General features: G+C 46.8%; 1 protein-coding gene across 10 annotated transcripts in view; it reads left to right on the forward strand.

Moving 5' to 3' along the window:
* MYO9A (myosin IXA) overlaps positions 1–25,270 on the forward strand; it is a 184,219-nt gene that overhangs the window by 153,612 nt on the left and 5,337 nt on the right. For 4 of the 10 annotated variants that reach the window (XM_055818976.1, XM_055819003.1, XM_055819009.1 and 1 more), the window contains 21 exons: positions 64–174; positions 1,200–1,322; positions 1,826–1,975; positions 2,188–2,498; positions 3,437–5,083; positions 6,673–6,754; positions 7,271–7,486; positions 13,353–13,465; positions 13,883–14,040; positions 14,658–14,881; positions 15,334–15,450; positions 16,130–16,318; positions 17,299–17,346; positions 18,038–18,149; positions 19,026–19,087; positions 21,262–21,454; positions 21,973–22,101; positions 22,458–22,563; positions 23,054–23,185; positions 24,132–24,255; positions 25,067–25,120. In XM_055818976.1, the coding sequence (XP_055674951.1) occupies positions 64–174; positions 1,200–1,322; positions 1,826–1,975; positions 2,188–2,498; positions 3,437–5,083; positions 6,673–6,754; positions 7,271–7,486; positions 13,353–13,465; positions 13,883–14,040; positions 14,658–14,881; positions 15,334–15,450; positions 16,130–16,318; positions 17,299–17,346; positions 18,038–18,149; positions 19,026–19,087; positions 21,262–21,454; positions 21,973–22,101; positions 22,458–22,563; positions 23,054–23,185; positions 24,132–24,255; positions 25,067–25,120 (4,401 nt within the window). The remainder of the gene's footprint in view (positions 1–63; positions 175–1,199; positions 1,323–1,825; positions 1,976–2,187; positions 2,499–3,436; positions 5,084–6,672; positions 6,755–7,270; positions 7,487–13,352; positions 13,466–13,882; positions 14,041–14,657; positions 14,882–15,333; positions 15,451–16,129; positions 16,319–17,298; positions 17,347–18,037; positions 18,150–19,025; positions 19,088–21,261; positions 21,455–21,972; positions 22,102–22,457; positions 22,564–23,053; positions 23,186–24,131; positions 24,256–25,066; positions 25,121–25,270) is intronic. The other 6 variants (XM_055818992.1, XM_055818987.1, XM_055818993.1 and 3 more) reach the window with 6 other exon arrangements.

Below are 25,270 nucleotides of genomic sequence, written 5' to 3' on the forward strand. Positions count from 1 at the left end.
GCAGTTAAGAGCTTCAGTTAAAGGAAATATTTGCTCATTGTTGACCTGTTTTTTCCCTTTCAGCTGCCCCTGCGGTTCAACGACAGCCTGGTGCTCAGACAGCTGCGGTACACAGGGATGCTGGAGACTGTTCGCATTCGCCAGTCCGGATACAGCTGCAAATACTCCTTCCAGGTTGAGTAAAACATTTTCATTCTTTCACCACCTTTAGCATTATTATCAGAGTTATCTGAATGTTGATAGCTCTATTTTTTTAACAAGGTAAAGAATTTGTAACTCACATAAGGCAGTGGATGTAATGAGCTGAAGTCTGGCATGACGCGGTCCTCTGCTGCGCCGCTGCTCATTTCTAGCAGGCTGGTCTAGGTGAAGGCTGCAAACCCCTCTGCAGATCATGTCATGGGTTTTGGACAAAAGCAGTATTTTTTTTTAACATGGGCTTCTTTTTTGCAAAAAAAAGGTATTGTTTGCCTGTGTTTTGGAATCACATGGTAATGGCATTCACCCCACTGTGTTGGTGCTGACTGCGTCCCATCAGGAGGGTGACTGGCATCCTCTAAACGGCTCAGGAGTTATCCAGCTTTTCCTGTTTTCTTCTTTTCTGTGTGTTTGCCAGGTTTCACACAAATGTCAGTCCTTTTATGCTGTGTTGGTGCCAGTTTGTTCCCTGCTGGCAGCTGCTTTTGGCCAGATGTCGTGTCCTGCGCAACAGCTGTTCAGAAAAGGAAAACTGCTCCTTTTTTTTTTTTTTTTTTTTTTTTTTTTGTGAGCATGGATCCCAACCTTACTTGGCAGATCTCTCCTCTCATCCCTCCTCCGCTCTCTTGAGTCCTCACAGCAGTAACTGATGGAGCACCTCAGAGATGCTTTGAAGATGCTGGTAACCCCCTTCCTTAGTATCCCTTTCTGAGGATTTAAAGCATTTTTCGCTCAAGATGACCCCATCGGTTCTGCAGAACCTCTCCTCCCACACTGAAAGATGTTTGAACATTGCTTGTTCCCTGCTTTGATGTGTTTCCCATCAGACCACAAATGGTGGACAAAACTTGGTGTTCTTCAGTCCATAAAATGCTATCTGTCCTTCTGCTCACTCCATAGATCCCATTTCATGTGGAGCAAATCCATTCTTCAGGGAAGAAAGGAACACAGTAGGACCCATCTAAGCAAATCTTGATGTTGCTGTATTTTTTCTTTCTCAGGATTTTGTGAACCATTTCCATGTCCTTCTGCCACAAGGAATCAGCCCATCTAAGCACAATATCCATGATTTCTTCCGGAAAATAAAACTTGATCCAGATAATTACCAAGTTGGAAGGACAATGGTAAATATTTATCCTCACGTCAGGCTTTAAGATACAGATATAACATTCACTTGCATTTCTGTAATGATAAATTAACATCTTTATATATGGTTTTAATTAATGAAATGATTTTTTTTCAGTTTGCCAGAAGTTAATGGCTTAAACAAAGTTTTGAATATTGCTAACACAAAATAGTAAGGAACATCATTGTTAAACCAGCCCCAGATCGAGTTGTAATGAGGCAGCCTTCAAAAAACTATGTCTGTGTGTAGACCCAGATTGATACAGTAACTATTATTTTGCCTCCCCTGAAGGGAAAGCAGAGGCTCTGTAATTCAGAGCTTGGACAGTTGCAGGGTGTAGATTAAACTGTAGAAACCTGTTAGCCACCTGGCTTTAGTAAAATCAGCTGCTGAACTTTCTTCTGGGCATCCAGGACACAGAAACCGTAAGAATTAAATCATTTGTCATGTGGGTCTTGGAAGCTTTCCGTGCTAGTGATTTTGGGGGGGGTTTTTTACCAGGTTTTCATGAAGGAGCGGGAGCGGCAGCTTCTGCAGGACCTGCTCCATCAGGAGGTACTGCGGCGTATCACACTGCTGCAGCGCTGGTTCCGCAGCATGCTCTGCAGGAGGCAGTTCCTGAGCTTAAGGCAAGCTGCAGTGATCATACAGGTAGGTGATGGTGCAAATTATAATCCACGAATCCTACAGATACAGCTGATGGGTAAAATCTGGTCCCCTCTCCGAAGAAGGAGCTTACAATCAGGATTTGAATCCTGGTGCCACAATAAGTTGGGGAGACAGCTGGAGAGGTTGCATGGAGGCAGGTGCTCTCCCATCCCCATGCAACACCCGTTAGAAGGAGCTACCTGCTGTCTTTGCAGAGATTTTGGCGTAGTTACCAGAGCCGAAAGCAAGGTGAACCATCCCCGGACCCTCTTGTCCTCAGCAAAGCCGCCCTTGTTCTCCAGACCCACTGGCGTGGCTTTGTGGAGAGGCGGAGGTTCCTGCAGATGCAGTTTGCAGCCCACCTCATCCAGAGCTGCTGGCGGGAGTACGTCAAGCGGCGGCATGACGCAGCCACCAGCATCCAGGCAGCCTGGCGAGGACACCGTGCAAAGCAGTCATACACAGCCAGCAGAAGCAAAGTTGTCTGCTTGCAAGCGGTGTGCAGAGGATATTTAGCACGACAAAGGTAACGCCTTGGCCTTGGTTAAAAAAGAAAACGTTTTCTGATGATGTTTGTTGGGGAGGGAGGTGATTAATGCAAACTTGGGCACTGCTCAGACTACGGTGACTTACAGAGGATGGTGTCCCTTTGTAGGATCCCTGACCCTATCCTGACCTGCTCTGATCTTTGTTTGTCTGTGCTTTCTAACAAAGGAGTTTTAGCTGTATGTCCTACTCTTAGAATAAGCAGCACCTATTTCAGGTTGGAGCACGTAGGCAGTGGAAAGCTGAGGCCATAAATACTTCTGAGGGTTTTTTTCCCCTTGGCAGCAGCAGCAGTTTAAGTACCTATTTTTAACTCAGATTGCCTCACCGATCTGGTTGCTGCGCTGTCTCGCAGGGACAGAAGGTACTGGAGAGAGCTGCTGCAAAGGGGAGAGGGTTTCCAGCCATGTGTTGGCTTGCTGGCCGTGGGGCAGGTCTTGGTTCATTCCCCAGAGGTGCTGCCTGCAAGGTGTGGAGCACCTTGACATAAGGTGGAAGATTTGGGAGCTGCAGAGAGTTCTTTGGCACAGGGCACAAGCCCCTACTAGCTGTACCAGAGGCAGCCCGGGCAGGATGCTGAAGATGGAGAAGACAAGGGGGTACCATGGGTTAAGATTTTCTGGCTCTGTCAGCTTACAGATGAGCTAGACCAGGGATGGAGGCTGGAGCTGCTGCCATCAGCACGAGAGGACGTTTCAGGTGCGTGGGGGCAGTCCATGAATAGGAGAGATAAGAGGAGAAGGCTGAAACCGAAACATGCACTCCCATTGTCTTGCACCAGATGTGCAAAGTGGGCTGCTTGAGATGCTGACAGTGGCGAGGTGGTGGTGGTGGTGATGAGGTGCCACCAGTGCAGTGAATTGAAGGGAAATGAGTGGGCACAGGGCTACAATATGCTGGTTTTCTGCTTTCTTGCAGGTTTAGAGCTTTGAAAGAGCAACAATTAAAAGAGATGCAGCTGGAGAACAGCCTGTCAGTTAGAGAAGAGGATGTACTGGAAGCAGATGATGCTTTGGAAATTAAGGGCTCCGACCCGTCTAAGTGGGAGGACGGCTCATTTGAAGAGCGAGTGAGAGCTATAGAGGAACATAAATCACTGATGGAGAATAATCGAGTAAATCACATGGACCCACTGGATACTTCTGCGAATTTATTGTACAACAGACACGAGAGAGCCAGTAGCCAGAGTGGGATGGACACCGAAGAGGAGGTCATTGTGAGAGAGAGACCCAAGTCGCTGGAGGATCTTAACCAGAAAAAAGTAGTTCGTGCAAAAAGAGAAAGCCGAAGGATGCGTGAACTGGAACAGGCAAAATTTAGCTTGGAGCTGCTCAAGGTCCGGTCCACTGGTGGGCTGTCACCTTCAGAAGAGCAGCGGTGGTCCACTGAGCTTGTATCTGAGGCACTTCATTCCCCTCAGGGAACCCCAGAGAGCGAAAGTTCTCAAGGAAGCTTTGAGATGTTAAGCTGTGAAGATACCCCAAGTAATAAACTTGTTCACTTAGTTTTAGATGAGCAAGATGTGCAGTTGTTTTCCACTGACTCTTTGCCCAGCAGTCCCCAGGCTCACCTGCATGAGAAGCCATTCTGTGCAGCAGATGTGAACAGCAATTTACCTGGTTGCAGAAGGATGCCTTCAGACTTGGAGCTCCCTGATAACCTCACTGTCAAAGAGCACATGGTCTGTGACCCCCAGAACATCATATACAAGGTGCATCCAAGAGAAACCTCCATTTCCAGCAACCTACCTACTTTCTATGTTCCACCACAAGACAGCGTGAAGGTGAAGCTGATGGAGAATAACCTGAGGAACAAAGCAGTGGAAAGAGAGGAGAGGACAGTTACGTTCTCTGAGGTCAAGGACTCTGAGCCAGACCAGGGCAGAGCCTTGGGAAGGGAGGAAGAAAAGCCCTCTACCAAGAGAGAGGAACGTGGGACAGTGACTGCGACACAGGCCCATTCTCCAGACTCCGTCATCAAGAGACTGGAAAAGCTCAATGTGGAAAAGGAGGAACGACAAAAGCAGCTTCAGCTGCAAAATGAGAGGGAGATGATGGAGCAGATCCGTCAACAGAAGGAAATTCTGGAGAGACAGCGCAAAGCCTTCGAGCAGCAAGGCAGGGTGGAGGCTTTGCAGAAGGCTGAGCAGAGCAGAATGAAGGACCCCTCCCTCAAACCAACCAAAAAACCAGACAGCCGGCCTCAGTCAGTCCTCATCCTGCACCCCCAGAGCAGAGGGGAGCATGGCCCCACCACAGGTGGGACTCCAGCCTCATCAGTGGATATTAAAGGTCTCACTGTTGGGACCAGGGGAAGCTCTCCAGCCCACAGTGTCCCCAAAGACAGACCTGTCAGCATGTTCCTGGAGCGAAGAGAGGGGCAATCAGGATCAACACTGGAACCCCGGTGCCATTCCAGACCAGCTTTGGACCCCAGGGACTTCCCAGGCAGCCACTTCTCAAGGACAGAGCGCCTCCGGCAACCCCGAATGGCCAACCAGGCCACTGAGGAGATGAGGGCAAGCACTGTGTTCTTCACACCAAAAGACAATCCCTTTGGCCTCCAGTGAGTAGAAAAAGATGGTGGGCTTTCTCCGCGGGCTTTCTCCATAGGCTTTTTGTTCTGCTAGAACTAGAGCATTTTATACAAATGGTCCAGAATGTTGTTTCTGGAGACTGTACGAAACCCCTAGCTAAATGAAGATGGGTTTCGTGATCTTCTAGCAACCAGTGGGCAGAGATCAGAGGAAAAGGAAAAAGAACTGGAAATACAGTTTCTCGGTCTATGATAGACATTATGTAAGCCAGGGGAAATAATCATGGACATTAACAGGTGAAGTGAGTTAATAGAAAGAGGGTGGACAGGGTGGACACTGCTTTTGTTTACCCTAGATGAGCAGTGATAGGAGTTTATTTCTCGAGGTAAAAGATGAAGAAAAAATTCTTAGGATTTTGGAATGGTCAGAGTAGAAATGACTAGGTAAGGCCGAAAATTTTAGGATTTTTCTTGTTTACTGTATAGTTAACACAGCCAGCAAAGCCATTCAGACAATCTTACCATTGCAAGTTAAAAAAAAGCAACTAAGAGAGTTTGGAATGCAAACACACTTTTGACAGCATATCACTTGCATGTATAATTACATGTGTAATGGGCTTAGCAGTCATTCAGCTCCGTCACATTGCTTAAATGATGAGCTGCTCCAGCACAGGGTCTAGAGACCACAGCAAGATCTTGGGACAACATTTGATCCCACCCTACCGTGTTGCTTAAGCTGCCTGGGCTAATTATGGAGATGTTTTTGCCATTTAGCTCAAAAAGGACATAACCCCTGTCCAAATCCTGCTGCGCCCTTTCCAAGGCAAAAGCTACCGGTGAGTGTTTGCTGTTGATAATCCCAGGTACCCCCAAGTGCAGTAGTCTCGTGGTTTGTGTGGTGTTGTGATGGGAGGAGATTCCGATGTAATTTATGCAGGAACTTTAAGTCCTGACACAAGTGATAGGAAAGAGGGGCAGTCAATAAAGGAATAGCCCTTTGCCCCCCCACCCCCCACCCCCAGCAGAGCCAGCGGCATCCCTTGCACATGGGTACGGTGAGGGTTTTAATCAGAAGCGATGGCAGAAAGAGTGAGCTGAGCAAAAAGCAACTTAAGTGGGTACATTTTTTAATGCTGTGTTAGGTGGAAAGTGAGGATGCTTTCCTACTGAACCAATTCATATGAAAATCTGGAAGAGGTCCTGGAGGATTGGTCTGGAAGTAGGTATTTGAGAATAGTCTTCCCCCCAAAAAATTTCTTTCCATTTCTTTTCCTGGCTCATGCACGGAACAAGCAACAGGAAAAAAATATATTAAGATTTTCTGTATTGTACTACTTATTCTGCAACAGAACAATCACATTCAGGAACCCAGAAGTGAAAAGGTACCATCTGTAACCACCTTGATGGGTAGAGTTGGCAGGCAGAACTTTGTATCTTCTTATCCTTTGGTATTAACTCAGATCCTGAAGAATTCAAAGCAATTCCAAAACCCCATGACCTCAAACTTGCAATTTTGTTGATTGCTCAGGCTCTGCACTTGTACGCTCCTGCAAACTGGGCTGGCATAGTGGGAAGGCTTTTAGGAGAAGACGAAACATCTGTGTTCTGTTGTGTTTCAGCAGAGAAGCAAATCATCAAAGCCTTTCCAAGGGTGAGCTAGCTAAGAAGCCATTTAAGATGCCGGGGTCTGGCAGAGGAGAGGTAAGTTGTGGGTTGCTTATTTTCTCTTTTAATTGAACAGGAGGGGAAAAAAAACACCTTATTTTGCCAGTTTTCCCCAAAAAGCTTCAAAGAAGGGAACTGTAAAGCACAAGCGCTACTAGACATAGAGAAGGGGGATGTCACGGTACAGCAACCTTCACACCTTCTCTTAAAAATAGAAAGCCCCTGTAACATTAATTCATAGCAGCTCTGGAGAAGAAGGATCTTTTGGTCCTGATGGCAAACACTGTCCAACACAGTCTTGTCTTGGTTCGGTTTAATGTACGTTTGAGTAACATCCATAGCTGTCCATTTTCACTGTGCTGTCTTGATTTTTGTTTTTCCTGGTCCTTTTTCTTTTTGCACTAGATATAATATTGTGTGCCCTCCATGGGGTGCAGTGCCACCCAGAGATTTCTTAAGGCTGTACTTGAGCTACTCTGTGACACCAAGTGTCGGTAGAATCCCTTTTTATTTTAAAAACCTTTTGTTTGTTTGTTTTATCATTTGGTCAAGCAGGTTCCCAGACCGACCCATAAAAAGAAAGCCCGCATGGCGCGGACGCGCTCCGATTTCTTGACTAGAGGTACTTTTGCTGATGGGGAGGGGGATACGGAGGAAGATGATTACGATGGCCATTTTGAGTTCCTTCTCTCCTCTGACCAACCTCCTCATCCCGAGGTGGTGCCTGCAGCCCGGCTGGGGCAGGCCTGTTACAGTGACTCCGAAATGGTAATTTTTTCCAGCGTGGTGGGGGAAATAGGGGAGCGAGCGGAGCTGCGGGAGCCTTTCTTTGCTAACCTTAGCTGCACTGATCCCTCCACTGCTTCTTCTCCCACTTCCAAGGATGCTGTAGATGGGTAAACTTGGCAAACAGCAGAAATGGATGCGAAATGGGAAAATCATTTCTATTTCTTGACTGTGGGGAAATTTTCTGTCTTGATTTGATATCAGCTACAGTTTGAATACCTTACTGGGAGCATTGCAACTTGTATTGCACAGCTACCTTTTTTTTTGTTTTTTAACCGCGATAGCAAAGTCCACCTAGGATATTTTGGCTCTAAAAATGATCTATACACACCCATAGAAAAGCAACAGACAACAAAGATTATATAAATCTTGCACCTCCTGTTACTTCTGATTTTGTATCCTTAGCCACAGCATCCGATGATTATTCAGTCCTCAGTTATCGGAGCAATGCTGGCAGGCAGCGTCTTAGAGAAAGCAAAAACATGTAAATTGGGCAATGAAAAGTATAGTGAGAGTGAAATAGTGGGTTTAAAACAAAAAAAAGAAAACAACAACAAAAAAACAACCTTAGTGGCTTTTTCAAGCACATTAACTGGTGTCCCTTGGCAGGTCCCACGGGCTGCTGCACCGTGCTACGTGAGCCTGCAGAGCATTTGCATCTCAGGCTTAATCTCCTGCCTGAATAGGCTGCTTTCAGAAAATCACAAACAGAGACATTTCAGGAGTGGAAGAGGCCAGCTTCCAACCCACGCTTTTTTTTTTTTTTTTTTTCCCTGGGGTGGTGGAGATGTTCCCATAAAGTGTGGATAAACACCAAGAATTGTCATTGTCTTCTGCCATAAGAGGTCAGGTGGAGCGCTGAGTAGAGCTGCCTTGCTCCTCTGCTTCAGCTATGGTGCTGGATGTGAAGCTGAGTAGAAAACCAAAGAAAAGCATGAAAACCACAGTCAGTGATTTATTTTGCGCTACAGTGTTGCTGTGGGTCCAGCTAACATCTTGTGCAATCCTAAAATCTGCTTTTCCAAGAAAGGCAGATGGCCAAGGAGGCCTTTTCATGACTTCTGTTAGAAGCTTTTATTATAAAGGATAAATTTTTCCTAGGATAATTTCCTCACTGGAAGAAGGCAGAGATCTACAAATTCCATGAATTTTTAAGGTTGTTCTTGATAAATTTCCAGGAGTTTTGAGCCAGAAATACTCAAAAGCTCATTGAAAGACATGGCTGTATGAACTGAGATTGCTTGGCTGCATCTTCATGCATCTCCCTGCTTGTAGATCAGGAAAGGGAGAATGTTGTGTAAAATGTAGTATTTTATATAGCCTGGCGAAAGCTGTGGGCGAGGAGCTGTGCTGTACCTGGAGTGCCATGCTGTGTTCCTGGAGGCCACCCTCTTGCAAGGCATTAGGAAGTTTTTAGCCATAGAAAACTTTCCTGCTGGGATGCGGAAGGTGCTGGGCTGGTGCTTGGCAAGCTCCATCCTTGGGAGAGCTCTGGTAAATTCCACTCTTTGGAAATGCTCCTTGGGACTCTGCTCACCTGGTTTAACAGCTCTCACTGCATGCCAGTAGTAGTAGGCGCCAGCTGTGTCATCTCTCCTTTGTCCCTCTTCTCCTCTGCTCTCTATCACTAGCTCTAACTGGTGGTCAGTGCTGGCATCCCTTGTGTGGTTGAATTCTGCTTTCTAGAAAACGCTCCCCATGAAGTCGTGTGCTCAGTGATACCCTCCATCTGTATGTCTTGATGTGTACAGTGTTTCCATCTGTATTCTGTATTGCAGGTTTGGGACCAGCCCTTTGGCTTGTGCCTTTTCTGGGCCAGGATAATCACAAGTAGCAAAATTTAGGGAATGTTTATTCGTATTTATTAGCAGAGCCTGGTGAGGTGTTTTAGATGGTGGAGCATCCTGTGGTAGAGCAATGTCAGTGCATATTGGTTTGGGTACAAACCGATGTAGGTTGATGTCTATGTAGACGCATTTGTTGTGTCTTGTGATGCTCATATGAAGATGGGTCAGGCAGCCACCGTGTGCGGGCTGGTTTCCATGCTAGTGAATAGCTTATTCATACAGCTCCTGCCCTCAGCTACGACTTTGCAAAAAAGCCTCTTTTAATGTGCTGCTCAGCAGCCAAGGGCTGCTGGATAGACAAAAGAGAGACCATGTGCAACCTTGTGAAGTCGAGCATGTGATGGCTTACCAGCTGCGCTGGCAGGAACCTGCCTGTTTTGCCCTTTGGGTTCTTGACCATCAAGTCAATGATCGTGTATCACCAGCTGGTAAGCAGAGCTCCTCCAGAAACCAATGCTTCTGACCTAAGTCTGCAGTATCCCAGAGCAGCAAAGACCAAAGGCATCTTCAGCCAGAGCTGAAGCCCAAGGCTCAGCAGTGTGTAAGGTGCCAGCCCCAGTTGTGGTTTACTCCAAGGTGCCTTTAAGGCTAAAGGGCTTCCTGACAAGGCCAAGCCCTCGGTGTTTTGGCTAGTGAATAGCCGAGGATTAACCTAACTTGTGGTAAGACAAGTACAAGTGGGAGGAGTAGCACTCAGCTGTGGTCAGCACATGTTAATACCGCTCCTGTTTTGCACCTAAGCTTGAAGAGCTTTTCTGTGGCAGATAAATGGAAAGCCTTGGTTAGGGAAACCACACCAGAAATACCTTCTGAATACATCCTCCTTCAGCAGAGGCTCTTAGAGAGAGGGACCTGGATAATAAAGCAGTAATTTTGCTCCAGCCTCCATACTAAAGCTGCAAATTGACAAGCATCAGTCCAAGTATCTGTCGCCAGCAGATCCCAAGCATGCCTGAAGGCCAACACTGAAAGAAGATCTCGTCCTAAGCCCTTCAGAGGGGGCACTGCGCTTTGGGAAGCTCTTCAACGCAGCACGTAGCACTGCTGCCTGCTGGGACAAGTCACTTGGCCATGGTTACATGTGGGGCTTGTGGGGGCAGGGGTAAGATACAGGTTGCTCTTTCAGAGGAAAAATATTTAGTCCCTTCTTCAACCAGGGGACAAGTCCAGACCCGCAGCTATTGGCATTTGCCCACATGTGATGCTTTGTGGTGTTCCCTGCCCAGGGATTTTCTGGTGCAGAGGCTTATTTTGACATCTGAGAAGGTCTCCCACCCAGACAAGGACCTTTCTCTTAAGAGCTTTTGAGGGGAGTCCCTTAAACAGAAGGATCTTATGCCAAAAATGCCTTTTAATCCTTACTTCAAAAAGCTGGAGGGGTTGCTGTGGTAGCAGAGGAAACGCTGAACAACAGTAGATCAAGAATTGGGGCAGAGCAAAGAGGTGGCAATAGTAGTGGTAAAAAATCCTTCTCCAATTTTTTGTAAAAAGGTCATTACAGAAGATTTTGGCGCAGTCTTCTGCATGAGCCCTGTGTTTCACTTGCTTTGCTCTACTCCAAAATCTGTATGCTAGATCTGCTTGAAGAGTAGATATATATTTTTTTTCAAAAAAAGTATATGTGGTGTCCTATAGAGCAACCTCTGCATGCTCCGGGGATCCCCTTAGCCTGCCTGGCATGGTCAGCAAATACCAGTCTGCTTTAAATGGCTTTGAAACAGAAAAAGGAGTAAATTCCCCCACAAAATACTTTTAAAAAACAAAACAAAACAAAAAAAACAGAACAAAGCACTGAAAGTAATTTAAAGGTTGAAATTACTCAAGAACAAAACTATCATGAGGGTAGGGTGACTATTTTAATAAGTAATTTTAAAAGTAGTAAGTTTGGGCTGCATGGAAATCATTTTTATGGGTTTTGAGGTGTTTTTTTTCCCAATGTCCATCCACAATTTATGTGTGATCATCACCTCAATGTAAGAGTGACAGGATCAAGAAGCCCTTTGATGGTTTTAGGCAGTTTCTTTCTTTCCCAGTGGCAATTTTGCCTTATGTGCTGCCCTCTCATGGCTGATGGAGAGCTTAGTCCAGGCTTGAAAAATAAAACGCTGAAGACAAGTAAATGTCATAAATATGACTCCTCTGCAGCCCATATTTTTTATATTTTATTTGAAATATTTTTAATAGAAGAAAAAATATGCTTAAAACGACAGCACGTTCAGCAGAGACACGGAGGTGATGGGAAAGCCACAGGAGAGATTTGACCGTCATCTCCCAAATCCTTTCCTACAACCTGGTTCCCGGCTTTCCTCATGCTGAAAATCTCCTGCAGGAGTCCAACCTCAAAACCACGACTGCAACTGGAAAAAAAATATAAAAAATTGCTGTTTTTTTTAAATACAACAAGGCTGTTTCTGGGCTATTTCATGGAATCCCAATAGGCTGAATTATTCCAGATTCACTTCACCCTTAAAATGATCCCAGGGCATTTTAAGTGGTGGCAGAAGTGGAGATCCTTTGCATTAGAGCTGCAAAATCTTATTTCTGAAGGTTTCATTTTGACATGACCTTGGCGCAAAGACTTTGGTCGTCTTTTCTGTAAAGTCCTCAACACGAGCGGGAGGAGGAAGCTCTGCTGGGACCAATCCCTGTGGCTGCAGGTCCCTTTTGACGCCTGGAGCACGTGGCTCGCTCGCCCGTGGCTAACGTGGCTCCTGCTGCCCTGAGCAGGCCCGTCACCAGGCCGGGGGCCAGCTGGGCCCTGGGCACTGTGGGTTGGAGCTACATCCCGCTGGCGCCAGGCACACGTGCTGCTCCCCAGGGCTGTCTGTATCGAGGATCTGGGCAAGGGGTTGGGTGCCCCTTTGGTCAGGTCACAGACAACACCCAGCTGGGGGGTTGATCTGCCCAGGGGCAGGGGGCTCTGCAGGGGGGGGCTGGGCAGGCCAGGCCCCAGGGCCGAGGCCGCTGTCTGAGGGCCCCCGGGGCTCCGTGCGAGGCCCTGCCCGCAGGTCACACCAGCCCCAGGCAGCTGCGGGCCAGGGCACTGGGCTGGGGAGCTGCCAGGGGGGAAGGGCCCGGGGGGGCGGCGGGGCACGAGCCCCCAGTGTGCCCAGGTGGCCAAGGCGGCCAGCAGCACCCTGGCTTGTGTCCAAACCAGCGTGGCCAGCAGGGCCAGGCAGGGATCATCCCCCCATACTGGGCGCTGGTGGGGCCCCATCTGGAATCCTGGGTTCGGCTTTGGGCCCCTCACTGCAGGAGGGACATGGAGGGGCTGGAGCGTGTCCAGCGATGGGCAGCGGGGCTGGGGCACCAGTCTGATGGGGGAGCTGGGGGGGGTCAGCCTGGAGAGGAGGATGGCTCAGGGGGGACGTTACTGTTCTTTACAACTGCCTGAAAGGAGGGTGTAGGGGAGGTGGGTGTCAGCCTCTGCTCCCAAGTAAGAAGCAACAGGACGAGAAGAAATGGCCTCAAGTTGCACCAGGATTTAGATTGGATCTTGGGAAAAACTTCTTCACTGAAAGGATTGTCAAGCACTGGAACAGCCCGCCCAGGGAGGGGGGGTAGCATCACCATCCCTGGAAGTGTTTAAGAACCATGCAGCAGTGGTGCTCAGGGACATGGTTTAGCAATGGGCTTGGCAGTGCTGGGTTAACTGTTGGGCTTGATGATCTCAGAGGTCTTCTCCAACCTAAATGGTTCTATGAGGACCTGTGACTTAGTGCACACTGATTTTCATCGTTGGTTGCTCAAGGAGAAAGGAGCTTGGACCACGATTGTAGATCGTAGAGCTGGAGCAAGGAAAATGCCTTTCTTTTCTAGGACTTCTAAAATATTTCTCAAGTTGTAGCTACGCGTCAGAACTGTAGGTTTTCACCTGTAGGCAGATAGAAATAAAAAAGTCACAGATTAAATATGTAATTGTTTGCTAGGAAAAAAAATAATCAGCTGGCATCCCAAGAGCTGTCTCATTTTTAAACACTTCATGCTTGGAATCATTACAGACGGTGCAGCGATTTGCTTCTGGAGATGGCCAAACGAAACTGCACAAAACCATGTCTCAGGGGGAGATCGGGAAGCTGGCAGCTGCGCAGAAGAGCCTGGCTCCAGATGGGAGGTAGGAAACATGGCTGAAGATGAGAAAGAAGTCCCTCCTGTGTCCTTACACTCCATCACCTTGCTGAACCACCCCAGCTCCTTTGGAGCTACACCAGGCAAATCCAGCCCACAGGTTACTTGTCCCGGCTTTCCTACATGACTGCACATGCCCAGTTAGAAGAGGTGTCCTGCTCACATCCCGATAAAGTTTTGACGACATGGGCTAGATGTCCCATCCCACACCGCCCAATTGCATGTGTGAAAACTTGAGTTTCTCGCCTTTCCTGAGGACAAGTAACCTGGTTTCCCCAGTAGAAGTTGTGTGGCTTTAACTCCTCCTCAAACACCACTGAAGGTCCAGGAGATTCAGGGTAGTTTTGGGTAGAAGGACTTTTTCCTAGTTAAGACAGTTCCTCTTTCCCCAACTTATTTTCAGGCCTCAGCGAGCCAAGATGAGGTTCTGGGTAAAGGGAAAGCAGGGGGAGAAGAAGACCCCACGGGAGAAGCTTGCTACCCAGTCTGAGCTGCTGGAGCTGTACGCAGAGCAGGAAGCCCCCAGCAGGGAGGTGATTCCTGGCTTGCAACTTGGTGAAGGTAAGTGGTGGGGTGACAGTGCTGGTATAAGGAACAGAGAAATTGTGTTCACCCTCATGGCAGAGGGAAAAGCAAGTGCAAATCTGGCTTTATGCTCCAACCAAGCGTAGCCCAATACATAAGGGCTTGGGTAAAGATACAGAACTGAGGAAGGTCAGCTTATCTATAGGGTGATATATATATATATAGGTATCTGTATATAGGTCTCTGTAAGTGGGAGTATCGTGTATAATGGTGGGGTCTAATTGAGGCTGCTGTGGGAAAACAGTTTGGGAACCTGGACATACCAAATGTCCACGCTGGTTCACATCTCTTGAATTCATGGGCAGCCTCAACACAAAATAGTAGTAAGCAGGTTAGAGAGTGGGATCCAAAACAGGCCTGGAGGAATTCAGTGTTGCTAATCCTCCCGGCAGCCATTTGGACATGGGCAGATGTTTCCCCTCTTGACAGAGGAAATAACCGAAGGAGAAATGACATTTAATCTTCCCATGAGTACCACACAGTGCTTTTCTCCTCTGCAGATTTATTCTGATGCCCATCTCCCTGTTTTAGTGGCAGAACTATTTTTCATCTGCTCTTCAATCTCTTTCCCCCTTTTTAATTATCACCTGCAGAATTGGGTCCTCACCACCTGACCCCCCCACGGAGTCCTGAGCTGTCCGGTATCTACCGCCGGGAATTTAAGGAGAACAAGGAGCCCTCTCCCAAAGTGAAACGCAAGCGCAGTGTCAAGATCAGCAATGTGGCTCTGGAGCCTGTGCAATGGCAGAACGACTCACTGCAGATCATAACAAGCGCTAGCGATTTGAAGAGCATGGATGAGTTCCTCCTGAAAAAGGTAACTCCTGTCCTCACTGCTCCACTAAATTATCAGAGAGCCCAAAGAGCAGACAGAAGCAGAAAAGCCAAAATTGTCCTGAGGGCAGCAGTAGCAGTACTAATAATTCATCTAAGGGGGCACAGCATGCACCAGGGCAGGCTTAGGAGAAAAGGTGGGCACGCTGTGCATGCACTGTGTGGTCATTCTGCATGAGCACAGCAGCTTCAGAGCTTCCATTGCTTTGAGCTGCCCCTGGTGGCATCAGAAGTGGGTGACCTGGGAGAGCAGGAGTTGAAGGCTGCAGGGAAATGCTCGAGTTTCTAGTTTACACACAGGAGAAACCATCTTGTAATCATTATTAACATCATCTGCCCATGGTGGAGCAGCTGCTCGTTAGGGCTGCTTCATCTCACATGGTGCTCTGCCACAGCAAAAGTGGCATGGGTGCATAAACTCCTTTGGTTTTCCAGATGAACGAACTGGATAATGAGGACAGCAAGAAAGACACGCTGGTGGATGTTGTGTTCAAGAAAGCGCTGAAGGAATTCCGGCAAAATATCTTCAGCTTTTACTCCTCGGCGTTGGCGGTAAGTGATCAGATGATGGCTGAGAACTTCCACCTCCAGGAGAAATGAGATGCTCTGGGTCCTCCTGGTGGTGGAGATGTTGCCAAGCCTTCCATTCCTGGTCTGCTCATCCAAAGGATGGATGCTCTTCCTTTGTATTCAGTCCCATGAGCTGTAAATTTGGAATAACTCTTCCTCATTAGCTAGCTCTCAATATACGTTGAGTGGAGATTTCTGATCTCCTGTTACAGCTTGCTCCCAGCCAAGTGGGAGGTGACAGTACATCAGCAAACCCCTGTTTGCCAGACCAAGTGCCTTTGTGTTATATTTGCAATGGTGGAGACATCTGAGCCACCTGAAGCTCTGCTTTTCTGCTGCTTGGGAATCTGAGCAATGATTACTATGGCTTGTGATCACGATGATCAAAAAAAGTTATTTTATTGCCCAGAATGTACAAAAAGTTCCCTCAGAAACTTGAGCTGATGCTTAACATCCTCCTGCTCTGCGCACTGAGAAGCCAACCTGCCAAAGGTCATGAAACAAGTCTCTACTAGATGATCCTTTTTTCCTTCTTTTAATCATACTTGGACTTTCCCCAAGCAGTTGGAAGCCGGTCAGGCTGAAATAGTTGTCTGGAGCAGAATAGGCAGTCTGGGGTGTATAAAAATCACTTTTCTTTTTGCTTCTGTTTCCTTAAAAGATGGATGATGGGAAAAGCATCCGCTATAAGGACCTTTATGCCTTATTCGAGCAGATTCTGGAGAAGACCATGAGACTTGAGCAGAGGGACTGGAGTGAGTCTCCAGTTAAAGTCTGGGTCAACACCTTCAAAGTCTTCCTGGATGAATATATGATAGAGTACAAACCCCTGGACTACACGGCAGTGAAGGTAGTTGGCACTTTTCTTAAGCCCTTTGAAGATCTGGGAACTGTCTTTCTGTGGAGTCGTGCTCTCTGTAGGCACATGGGAACCTCTGTGGTCTTCTCTGCTTTAAGCTGAGGTGGACGTCAGGTGGCACACAGGCGTGATTCATTGAGTGCATTTTACTGGGCTTGCAAAGCCCAGTTCACACCTGGGCTGAGCTGGGCCTTGGCCAATGCCAACGTGTAAACGTTGTCCCCAGGGCAAAGCCGCAAGCGCATGCGGGTGGTTGGAAAGGTAGCTCCTGGTGCTGCTTTTTTAGTGTTGTGGGGGTCTGGGGTTTTTGAGGGAAAATGGAATAGATGCAAGCTTTGAGGGGAAGCAGAAGAGATACAAGCTTTCCTTGTCTCTTGACTGCATACTTCGCTATCAGTTGGGTTGCAGGAGAAGGGGACATGGGCAGTGGCTGTCCTTGGGGTCCAGGTGTGGTTTTTCAGTTGCAGTGTCCCTTTCACAGACATGATCTCCTCGCTTTCTGCTCCGTATTATCTGCAAGGACAACCACAGGGTCTCAGGCTGGGCTTGGGAGATGGCATTTATTGTACAAATGTCCCATCTTTAGGCTCTTCTGCTCCGAGTCTTCCCCAGGCTCGTCTCCAGGATGGTTTTCTTTGAAGCAGGCTGAGCATCGGCTCCAGCTGCAGTGATGTGCCACATTTTTCTTGGATGTCTTGTATGAGATAGGAGAGCTTTTGGTCACTGATGCTGGACTTGGAGCTAGAGCAGCAGCTAGTCTCAGCTCTGAGGTGAAGATGTGGACAGTTGTCCAGGGAATTTCTGAAAATGGGGTGATCTGTAGGTGAGTCTTCTAGAGTGACTCTCCTGGGGCTGCAGGTGTACTGGAGGACTGGGCTGGAAAGCAGTGGGCAACATTAGATACGAGCCCTCTGTACGCTTTACCTGGGGAAATTGCCTGTAAATACGCTTAAATCTCTTTCTAATACCAGGTGCCAAAAACAGAACGAAAAAAGAGAAGAAAAAAGGAAGCAGATGTGGTGAGTTGAGCACTCTGTGCCTGTGCATTAGAAAACTAATGTCCTTGTGGCCACAATGACACGTGATAAAGAGACCTGCTCATGGTGCATCCTGTGTGGAGATCTGGACATTGATGAATACGCAGCCGTGAAAGGACATGCTAGAAAGATGGATGAGGTGGATTGGGTTTGCTTGGTCAAGGGTCATTGTAGGTTGTTCTCTGAAAACACATCCTACATCAGTCAAGACTGTAAATGTAATGTCAAGCCTTATTATAGAGGAACTCAGAGTGAAACGAAGTGTTCTTCTGGGTTTCCGCATAAACTTAACAGTGTGTGTTTTACATCTCAAATATCAGAGATGTAGGAGATTGCATCTCCTTTTTTCCTAAAGGATATGATAATACTATGAAGGATGCAGGTGCAGAGCAAAAAGGGGCCATGGATGCACAGATCTTCTTAACATGGAGAAGTTGACCAGTCAACCTCAGTCAAACAGTTTCTAACCTGCCTGCATGATGGTTTGGTTCCCATACAGGCTCGTTGTCTGTTTGGGTTGCGTATGAGGTTATTGGGCTGAAAAGGAAACAAAAATAGCAAATAAAAGCAAGTAACAGTTAGAAGTTGGAGTCTGACAGTGTTCATCTTCCTGTTTTGCAGCAGACTAAGCACTCATCTCCTTTTTCTTACCACCCAACCTTTATCATCGCAGGTGGAAGAGCACAACGGTCACATTTTTAAGGCGACCCAGTACAGCATCCCCACCTATTGTGAATATTGTTCCTCCTTGATCTGGATAATGGACAGGGCTTCTGTTTGTAAATGTAAGCATGCTCTCTTTGGTCTTTTTTCATGTGCTTGTATCACAGTGATGAAGTTTTGGATTTTGAAAGGGTTTTGCTCTCAAATAATTTGGAGGTTTTCACATTAGAAGAGTTGTTGGGACAGATCTGAAGGGTTTCTGAAGCCAACTCGTAAGTCCATCCCAGCAGGCCTTCCAGTCTTCATGGTACAGTTAGTTTTATGCAAGGGAGCTTTTTATTACATCTCTTATCCCATAAGGTCATACAGTCATCCCATGTGGTCAAACCATATTTAAGCGTCATGGTAAGAAGGACGGTAGAGCTGGGTATGGCAAACCGGCCCTGTGGCTTCTGCCCATAGGATGCCTGTGGGATGTCTTGTGACCATGATGAATTAATTTGGCTTAGCCCATTCGACCTCTAGGCATGTGAATTTGAGGGGAGATCAGGAAAATAGAGGAGGACCAATGGGAAAAATTGACACATCACTTCGGTTTTTCCAGCATTTCTTTGATTAGGTTGGAAGTATCAGCCCTGGGGTATTTCAGGCTGATGTCCAGTGCAGGAAGAATACAGATTAGGTGCTATTTCCAACCACTTTGAGGGTATCCATGTCTGATAGCTCAGAGTGAGTCATGGATTATTTTCTGCTTCGATGTATCAGGGTTTTTTTAATGTTTCAAGGACCTAAATATGAGACCTTTCTAACTAAAGGCTTTTTTTTTGGTTTGGTTTTTTGTTTGAGAGGATCTAATATAGTCTTGGCCCGTGGAAACTGCAAATTCAAAGTGCTTTTGACCTCCTAGTCCTAAGAGGAGCTACTTAATTTGTATACATTCATATTTCTCTAGCAATATGACTTTTTGGATTACTAAATACTATTTTTCTTCGTTACAGTATGTAAATATGCTTGTCACAAGAAGTGCTGTCTTAAAACCACAACCAAGTGCTCCAAAAAGGTAAATGTCTTCTTTTCTTTCATTAAATACCTTTCAGATGGTGATCCCAAGCTTGTATAAAAAATGTTTGCAGGCACGCAGCTTGCTATAATGCTGGCAATAGCCCTCCTTCGAGCAGGAGCTTGGACCAGAGATACCTGAGGTTTCTCCAGCGATGTATCATTATACATCTGCCCAGTCATGCAGCAGATGCTGCAGTGATGTTCCCACGTTGTATCCCACCTTGCAGTATCCCACACTGCATAATAGAAAGCTGCCTCATTTGATAGCTTTGAGGGACTTGGAAATGTGGGGTTATTCTTGGAAATACGGGCTATTCTTCACCCCACTGGTCCCTGTTCAGCTTATAGCGCAGTCCCCAAACAGCAGTGGCACTACAGCTGAGTGAGGAAGCGTGGGTGGAGGATGCTCAAGCACTCACTTGTGCTCCTTAGAGGGGAATTAAATATTATTTGCTGGGTGTAAGGGTACAGAAGACAGTGAATGAATGCAGCAGGTCACCACAGCTAACAATTAATCATCAAGATTTGGTGATTTTTCTTTTAGTTTATTTTGTGCCCAAAAGACAGACAATACAGCCAGGATAATAATGTCTGCAAAGCTTTATCAGCTCCCTAGAAGGCTTCTCAGGGGAAAACAGCCTCCATGATATGCAGCCTCCATAAAGCTGCATGATTACATTTTTCCCAAGAAATAATTTGAATATATACTTTGAATATATATATATATATATATATATATTTGAATATATTTGTGATTTGAATATATACGGTATTTTTGCTACACTTTCCCTTTCTGGAAGTATTTCTGCAGGAGCTGGGAATGCCTTATAAGAGTTTCTGCTCTAAAATCTGGGAAGTTCAATGAGATCTCTGACTATTTTTTTTTTTCAGAGATGCTTGGAGCCTTCTTGTTTCTTGGGGTTTCTCTGCACAAGGAATTTTTTTTGTTCTGTACCCAAAGAAGCAACTTCACTGTGTCTCTGTGGCAGTTTTCCACTTGGATAGTTGGAGGTCCTTCTCTAGGAGGGCTCTGGTTTGTCTGTGCTTGGTGGGTTAACATTTTTAGAGTTGTTTTCAGCAAAGGGGAGCTACAAACCATCTATTACGCTTTGAGAAAGAGGTCTGTATTTTCTGGCAGCTGTTGATTTTTTAACTGTTAGCCTTGTCCCAGACTGGATCTATTTCTCCACATCTATGGGAACGTGAGCAAACACCAAGCTCATCTCTCTCGATGGCCATAGAATTGCTTTCACCCATGCTTGGTCCTCATCTCAGAGCTACTTGATTTGAGTGAAGTAGCACATGGGTTTTGTGGTATCCCATTTGCTGATGGTTTTTAGCAGCCAAGCAGGCTGGTTGAACAGCAGTTGATGAATTTCAACTGTTAGCTGAGTTCAGATGCTCCTGGGGAGGGGGGAGGGGGGTCCATAGAGCATGAAACAGCATGGGCATTTTCCCCACATCATGTCATAAGGTTGACAAGATCAGCGGAAGGATGGCAACAAAGATGCAGGAGTGGTTATAAGGGGAGCTGTGACCTGGGTTGTGGTCACCACTGTCTTGCTGATGATGGGCTGCAGCGTGTGCCATCTCACGTTCCTTTTGCTGGGGCCAGGGCATTTGTGTCAAAATTTCATTGGGTCTTTTGACTTTTCCCATCCAGAATCTGCTGTGCAGGAGGACTTTGTCTGCATTAGAATTTGCCGGATATCAAATCTTCAGTGAACATTTGTAGCTAGCAAGGGTCTCTCCTGACAGATGTACTTGGGTTTTTTCATGCTCTGATTTTGGCATCATGTTCATTCACAGGCATTTTTTAATTGCCAATGATGTGAGTTGATCTAAGTACCCCAGAGACAGATTTACCTGTTCTGCTTCATGCATCCTCCTTGCGGGGTGACTGTGACCAGCTGCATTGGCTCTGATGGGCTTATAATATAACCACGGTGGGGTAGTTAAAGAAAATCCAAACTTGTATGGCTTCAAGTGCATGTCCAGAAACTGATCTAGAATTGCAAGACGTGCATTGCTGGCAGTCCTGTCCTGCTTCGTTAGACTGACTTGCAGGTCACCTGGATCAGCTGAAGAAGTCTGAATAGCAGCTGGATCAAAGTGTTGCACTGGCATTGCTTCCTAAAAGGATTTTAAACCATTTTTTCTTTTCATCTTCAGTATGACCCCGAGCTGTCATCCCGGCAGTTCGGCGTGGAGCTCTCCCGGTTGACCAGTGAGGAGCGTGCAGTGCCAGTACTGGTGGAGAAGCTCATCAACTACATCGAAATGCATGGGCTGTACACAGAAGGCATTTACAGAAAATCAGGGTCCACCAACAAGATCAAGGAGCTGCGGCAAGGACTCGATACAGGTAAAAGGATGGAAAAAAACCCACATGGGGAGAAAAATCTCTGCAACAGCAAAGGTTGGATGTAAGGATGGTGGGATGCTTCATCAGGACAAAACAAGGGAGTGGTCCTACCTTCCGTAACTGCAGGCTGTGCGAGTGGTGCTTTCACATCTTAAACCAAAACTCAGGTCACCAACTCATGCTTTTTTGGGTACAATACATGAAAAAGTCATTCTAGTTGAAGGAAAATGCTGTCTTACTTACACCATAGCAGTTGATGCCAGCAAGAAAAGAAATCCTGGTCTCACCTTACTTGCCCTGGAAAATGCATTCCTCTCTAATTTTAGCACATGGAGCTGAAATAAGGTGCTGTATTTCTTGCCATTAACAGCAGTGTGGTTTTGGGGTGGCACGTGAACATTTTCTGTTGTAGAGGAGTAGCTTTGGGTTAGAAGGGACCTTTAAAGGTTCGCTAAAGGCTTCATATTGATCGCTGCCTTGTTGTGGTTTTTTTTTCCTCAATCTGCTGCTGAACTCAGATATCGATAATGTAAATTTAGACGACTACAACATCCACGTCATCGCCAGCGTGTTCAAGCAGTGGCTCCGAGATCTGCCCAACCCTCTCATGACCTTCGAGCTTTATGAGGAGTTTCTGCGGGCAATGGGTAAGGAGCCTCCTTTGCTGCGCCGTTCCCTTGGCAGAGAGAAGCAGTGGCCACTTTTTGTGCCAGACTTTTTATTTACTCCTTAGGCCCAAACCACCTGATTTCGCCAAATTATATTTACCTGGTTTCAAAGACTGATTTTTGGCTATAAGGTGTTTTTTACACAAAGCCACTGGCAGTTTGATCTCACCTTTGGTGGCACACGTTTATATTGTGGTTCAGCAAATTTTAGCCCAAACCATTAGCCAGAAGACCTGTCTTTTAAGTAGTAAAAGTAAGTGAGTGTTAAGAAGGTGTAGTTTTAAATAGGAAGAAGTAGTAGAAGCCACCCCTAAATGCTGGTGCTTTCTCCACAGGCCTCCAAGAGAGGAAGGAGACAGTGCGGGGAGTGTATTCGGTCATTGACCAGCTCTCCCGCACCCATCTCAGCACCCTGGAGCGTCTCATCTTCCACCTGGTGAGGTACGCTGGGCCAGGGCAGCTTCAGGGAATGGGCAAGGGGAGGATGCTCAGGCATCCTTCACACTGAAATAGCTGAGGCCAAAAGCAGGTGGGCAAGGTAAAGGGAAGAGCTTTCAGGTCCATCATGCCTCCCAGAAGGTGGTCCCAGAGCTGTTTCTCTAAATGATGCTTGTATTGCCAAGCAACGTCCACAGCACTCTGGTCACTTGTGATGTGTGTGAGTCCATGGTGCTTCTTGCCACGGCAGGGGACAGGTTTTTTGGGTGGAACACACCAGTTGTTTGCCTGCCTTGGGAACACCTGAGATGTCTTCAGATTTGGCTTTCTCCATCGAGCAGAGCAAAGGTAGGGGCAGAGCTGTGTGCTTGCTAGCAGAGCAAGATTGCACCATAGAAACGTCGACTTTTCTATTCATCCATAGCCATGTGGAAGAGGTGCAGTGGAGGTGCCTTCACCTCTTACTTCTCTCTTAATCCCTACTATTTTTCAGGATTGCCCTCCAAGAAGAGACCAATCGTATGTCAGCTAATGCCTTGGCCATCGTCTTTGCTCCTTGTATCCTCCGCTGCCCCGATACGACAGACCCGCTGCAGAGTGTTCAGGATATCAGTAAAACAACCACGTAAGAATGTGGTGCTGGATGATCCAGCTCCGTAACCATTACCATGTCACCACTCACATCTTGATAGCCCTTTGTATGGTCAAATAGCTGAAGAATAGAGAGCTTTAGCGTGGAAATTATAAACATGTATTAAATGCATCTTCATGAGTATATTTCATATTCTCTCAATGCCCAAGAGATTGTTGAATGGGATTTTTTAAGCTATGAAGGATCCATGAGAACAGATGAACTTGCGCTCTGGCCCAGCACATCTCAGCAGGAAAAGGTGGAGCTTGTGCTTATGTGGTTTTGTATTTAATCCCATTCACGGCAAGCAGATGTTTATGCTTACTTAATTTTGTCTTTTTCATTTGAGGAGGTGAGCTTATTTGGTGTGCAGCAATATTAATATGGCATACTTGGGTTTCTTTAAGGTATTTGACATAATTGCAAAGGTTTTACAGAGAAAAAGTGAAGCACTTGCCCAAATGCAGTCTGGCTTGTATTAAATAGATTTAAAAATAGATAATGGAGGCGATAATAACGGAAACCATCCAGTGAAGGGCTGAGCTTCTGAAAGAGGTGGTTTTACCTCCAGTAAGTATTAGAATTGTTGAAGACCAGAACATGCTTGGAGATGCAGCTGGTGGGAGCACTCATACTTGTTTGTAATTTTTTGTGATTTCTTTGTAGCCTCTCCCTTAGACTTTAGCTATAGCATATCCTCTAATTCTGTTACATGGAAAGGATTATTTTATTCCCCAAACACACTCCTAACAGCATTAAACAGTCAGGCTCAGCCGTTATCTCTTTTTAAGGGAAGTTCCACTACCCTTCTGTTTCCAGCTGGAGCTTTCTCCCTCCATACCTTTCTATCAGGGCAGATCTGTGGGCAAGACAGAGATAGCTCAGATCAAATAATTTCGTCCTCCCATTTTATCTTCTTTTGGGTTTTGTCCCCTCTTAGTTGTGTAGAATTAATCGTCATTGAGCAGATGAACAAATACAAGGCTCGTCTCAAGGACATCAACAGCCTGGAGTTTGCAGAGAACAAAGCCAAGAGCCGCCTCTCTTTGATCCGCAGATCAATGGTGAGATGCCAAAGCTACCTCTGTCCCCTCCTGTCCTCTCCATGCCCCTGAAGCCACCCTACCTTATCTCCTCCTGCTTTTCCCAGCCTTCCAAACCCCTTGCAACCTCCCACACCATCTCCCTCAGGACAGGGACCCTCAGCCCCATGATGGCTTCTAGGCTTTGCACGGAGTCATAGCAAAGCACAAGGAGGTGGGAATGATCTGTGGAAATATGGCTGCTCCAGCTCAGATGCTTCTGATCAACATTTCCACCTTCATTTGAGCTTGTTTGGTCCTGGGTTGAATCAAGCCTTTCACTGACTGGCTTGACATCGCCCCATGGAAGACCTGGACCATCCCTTTTTGCGCTCAGTCGCGTTACCTGAACCCAAAATGAGCTCCCCAAAGGCGCTCTCTGCTCCCTCACCACCTTTTTGGGAGTCTCAAATCCATCTCATTGAGCTTCCATGCTTCCCAGGGGGCCGGCGGGCTGCAAGCTGTGCTTGGCTTGTTGGGCTGCAGGAGAGGGACAGACTCAGTGCAGCGTGGTCGTCCCAGGCTTGGGCTAAGCAGCTGAACAGCCCCTTCACTTTGATCTGCCCACTGTGGCCCTCAGGCACACGTTGCTCCTGCTTTTTTGGGGATGAAATCCAAGCAGGGGCTGGCCAAGGTTGTGGGGCTGGTGCTGCAGAGCTGCGCTGCTCATCCCAGCTAAAAAGAAAAAAAAAAAAACCAAAACATAAAAATCAACAAAATCGGGTTTTTTGGAGGGGTGACGGCATGTGCACTCTAACCTTCTGCTTTCCTTTTCATCTCCTCTCTAATCCAGAAACCCGTACTAATTGCAGTTAGATTTATGAGCATAACCCGCAGTTCAATCCCGGTATGTATTAACTGCAGCGCGCCCTGCGCCAGGTGCCGTGTCCCTCCATTGTGTGTCACCGCCGCTCATTCCAGCCCCGTCCCACCGGCCATTGTCCGTGACGTTGCCTGTCTGGTCCCCGAGCAGGTGCTGCTCCTGAGGGCCACCTTT

This window comes from Falco peregrinus, chromosome 1 (genome assembly GCF_023634155.1).
Source record: "Falco peregrinus isolate bFalPer1 chromosome 1, bFalPer1.pri, whole genome shotgun sequence".
In the NCBI taxonomy this organism is placed as follows: domain Eukaryota; kingdom Metazoa; phylum Chordata; class Aves; order Falconiformes; family Falconidae; genus Falco; species Falco peregrinus.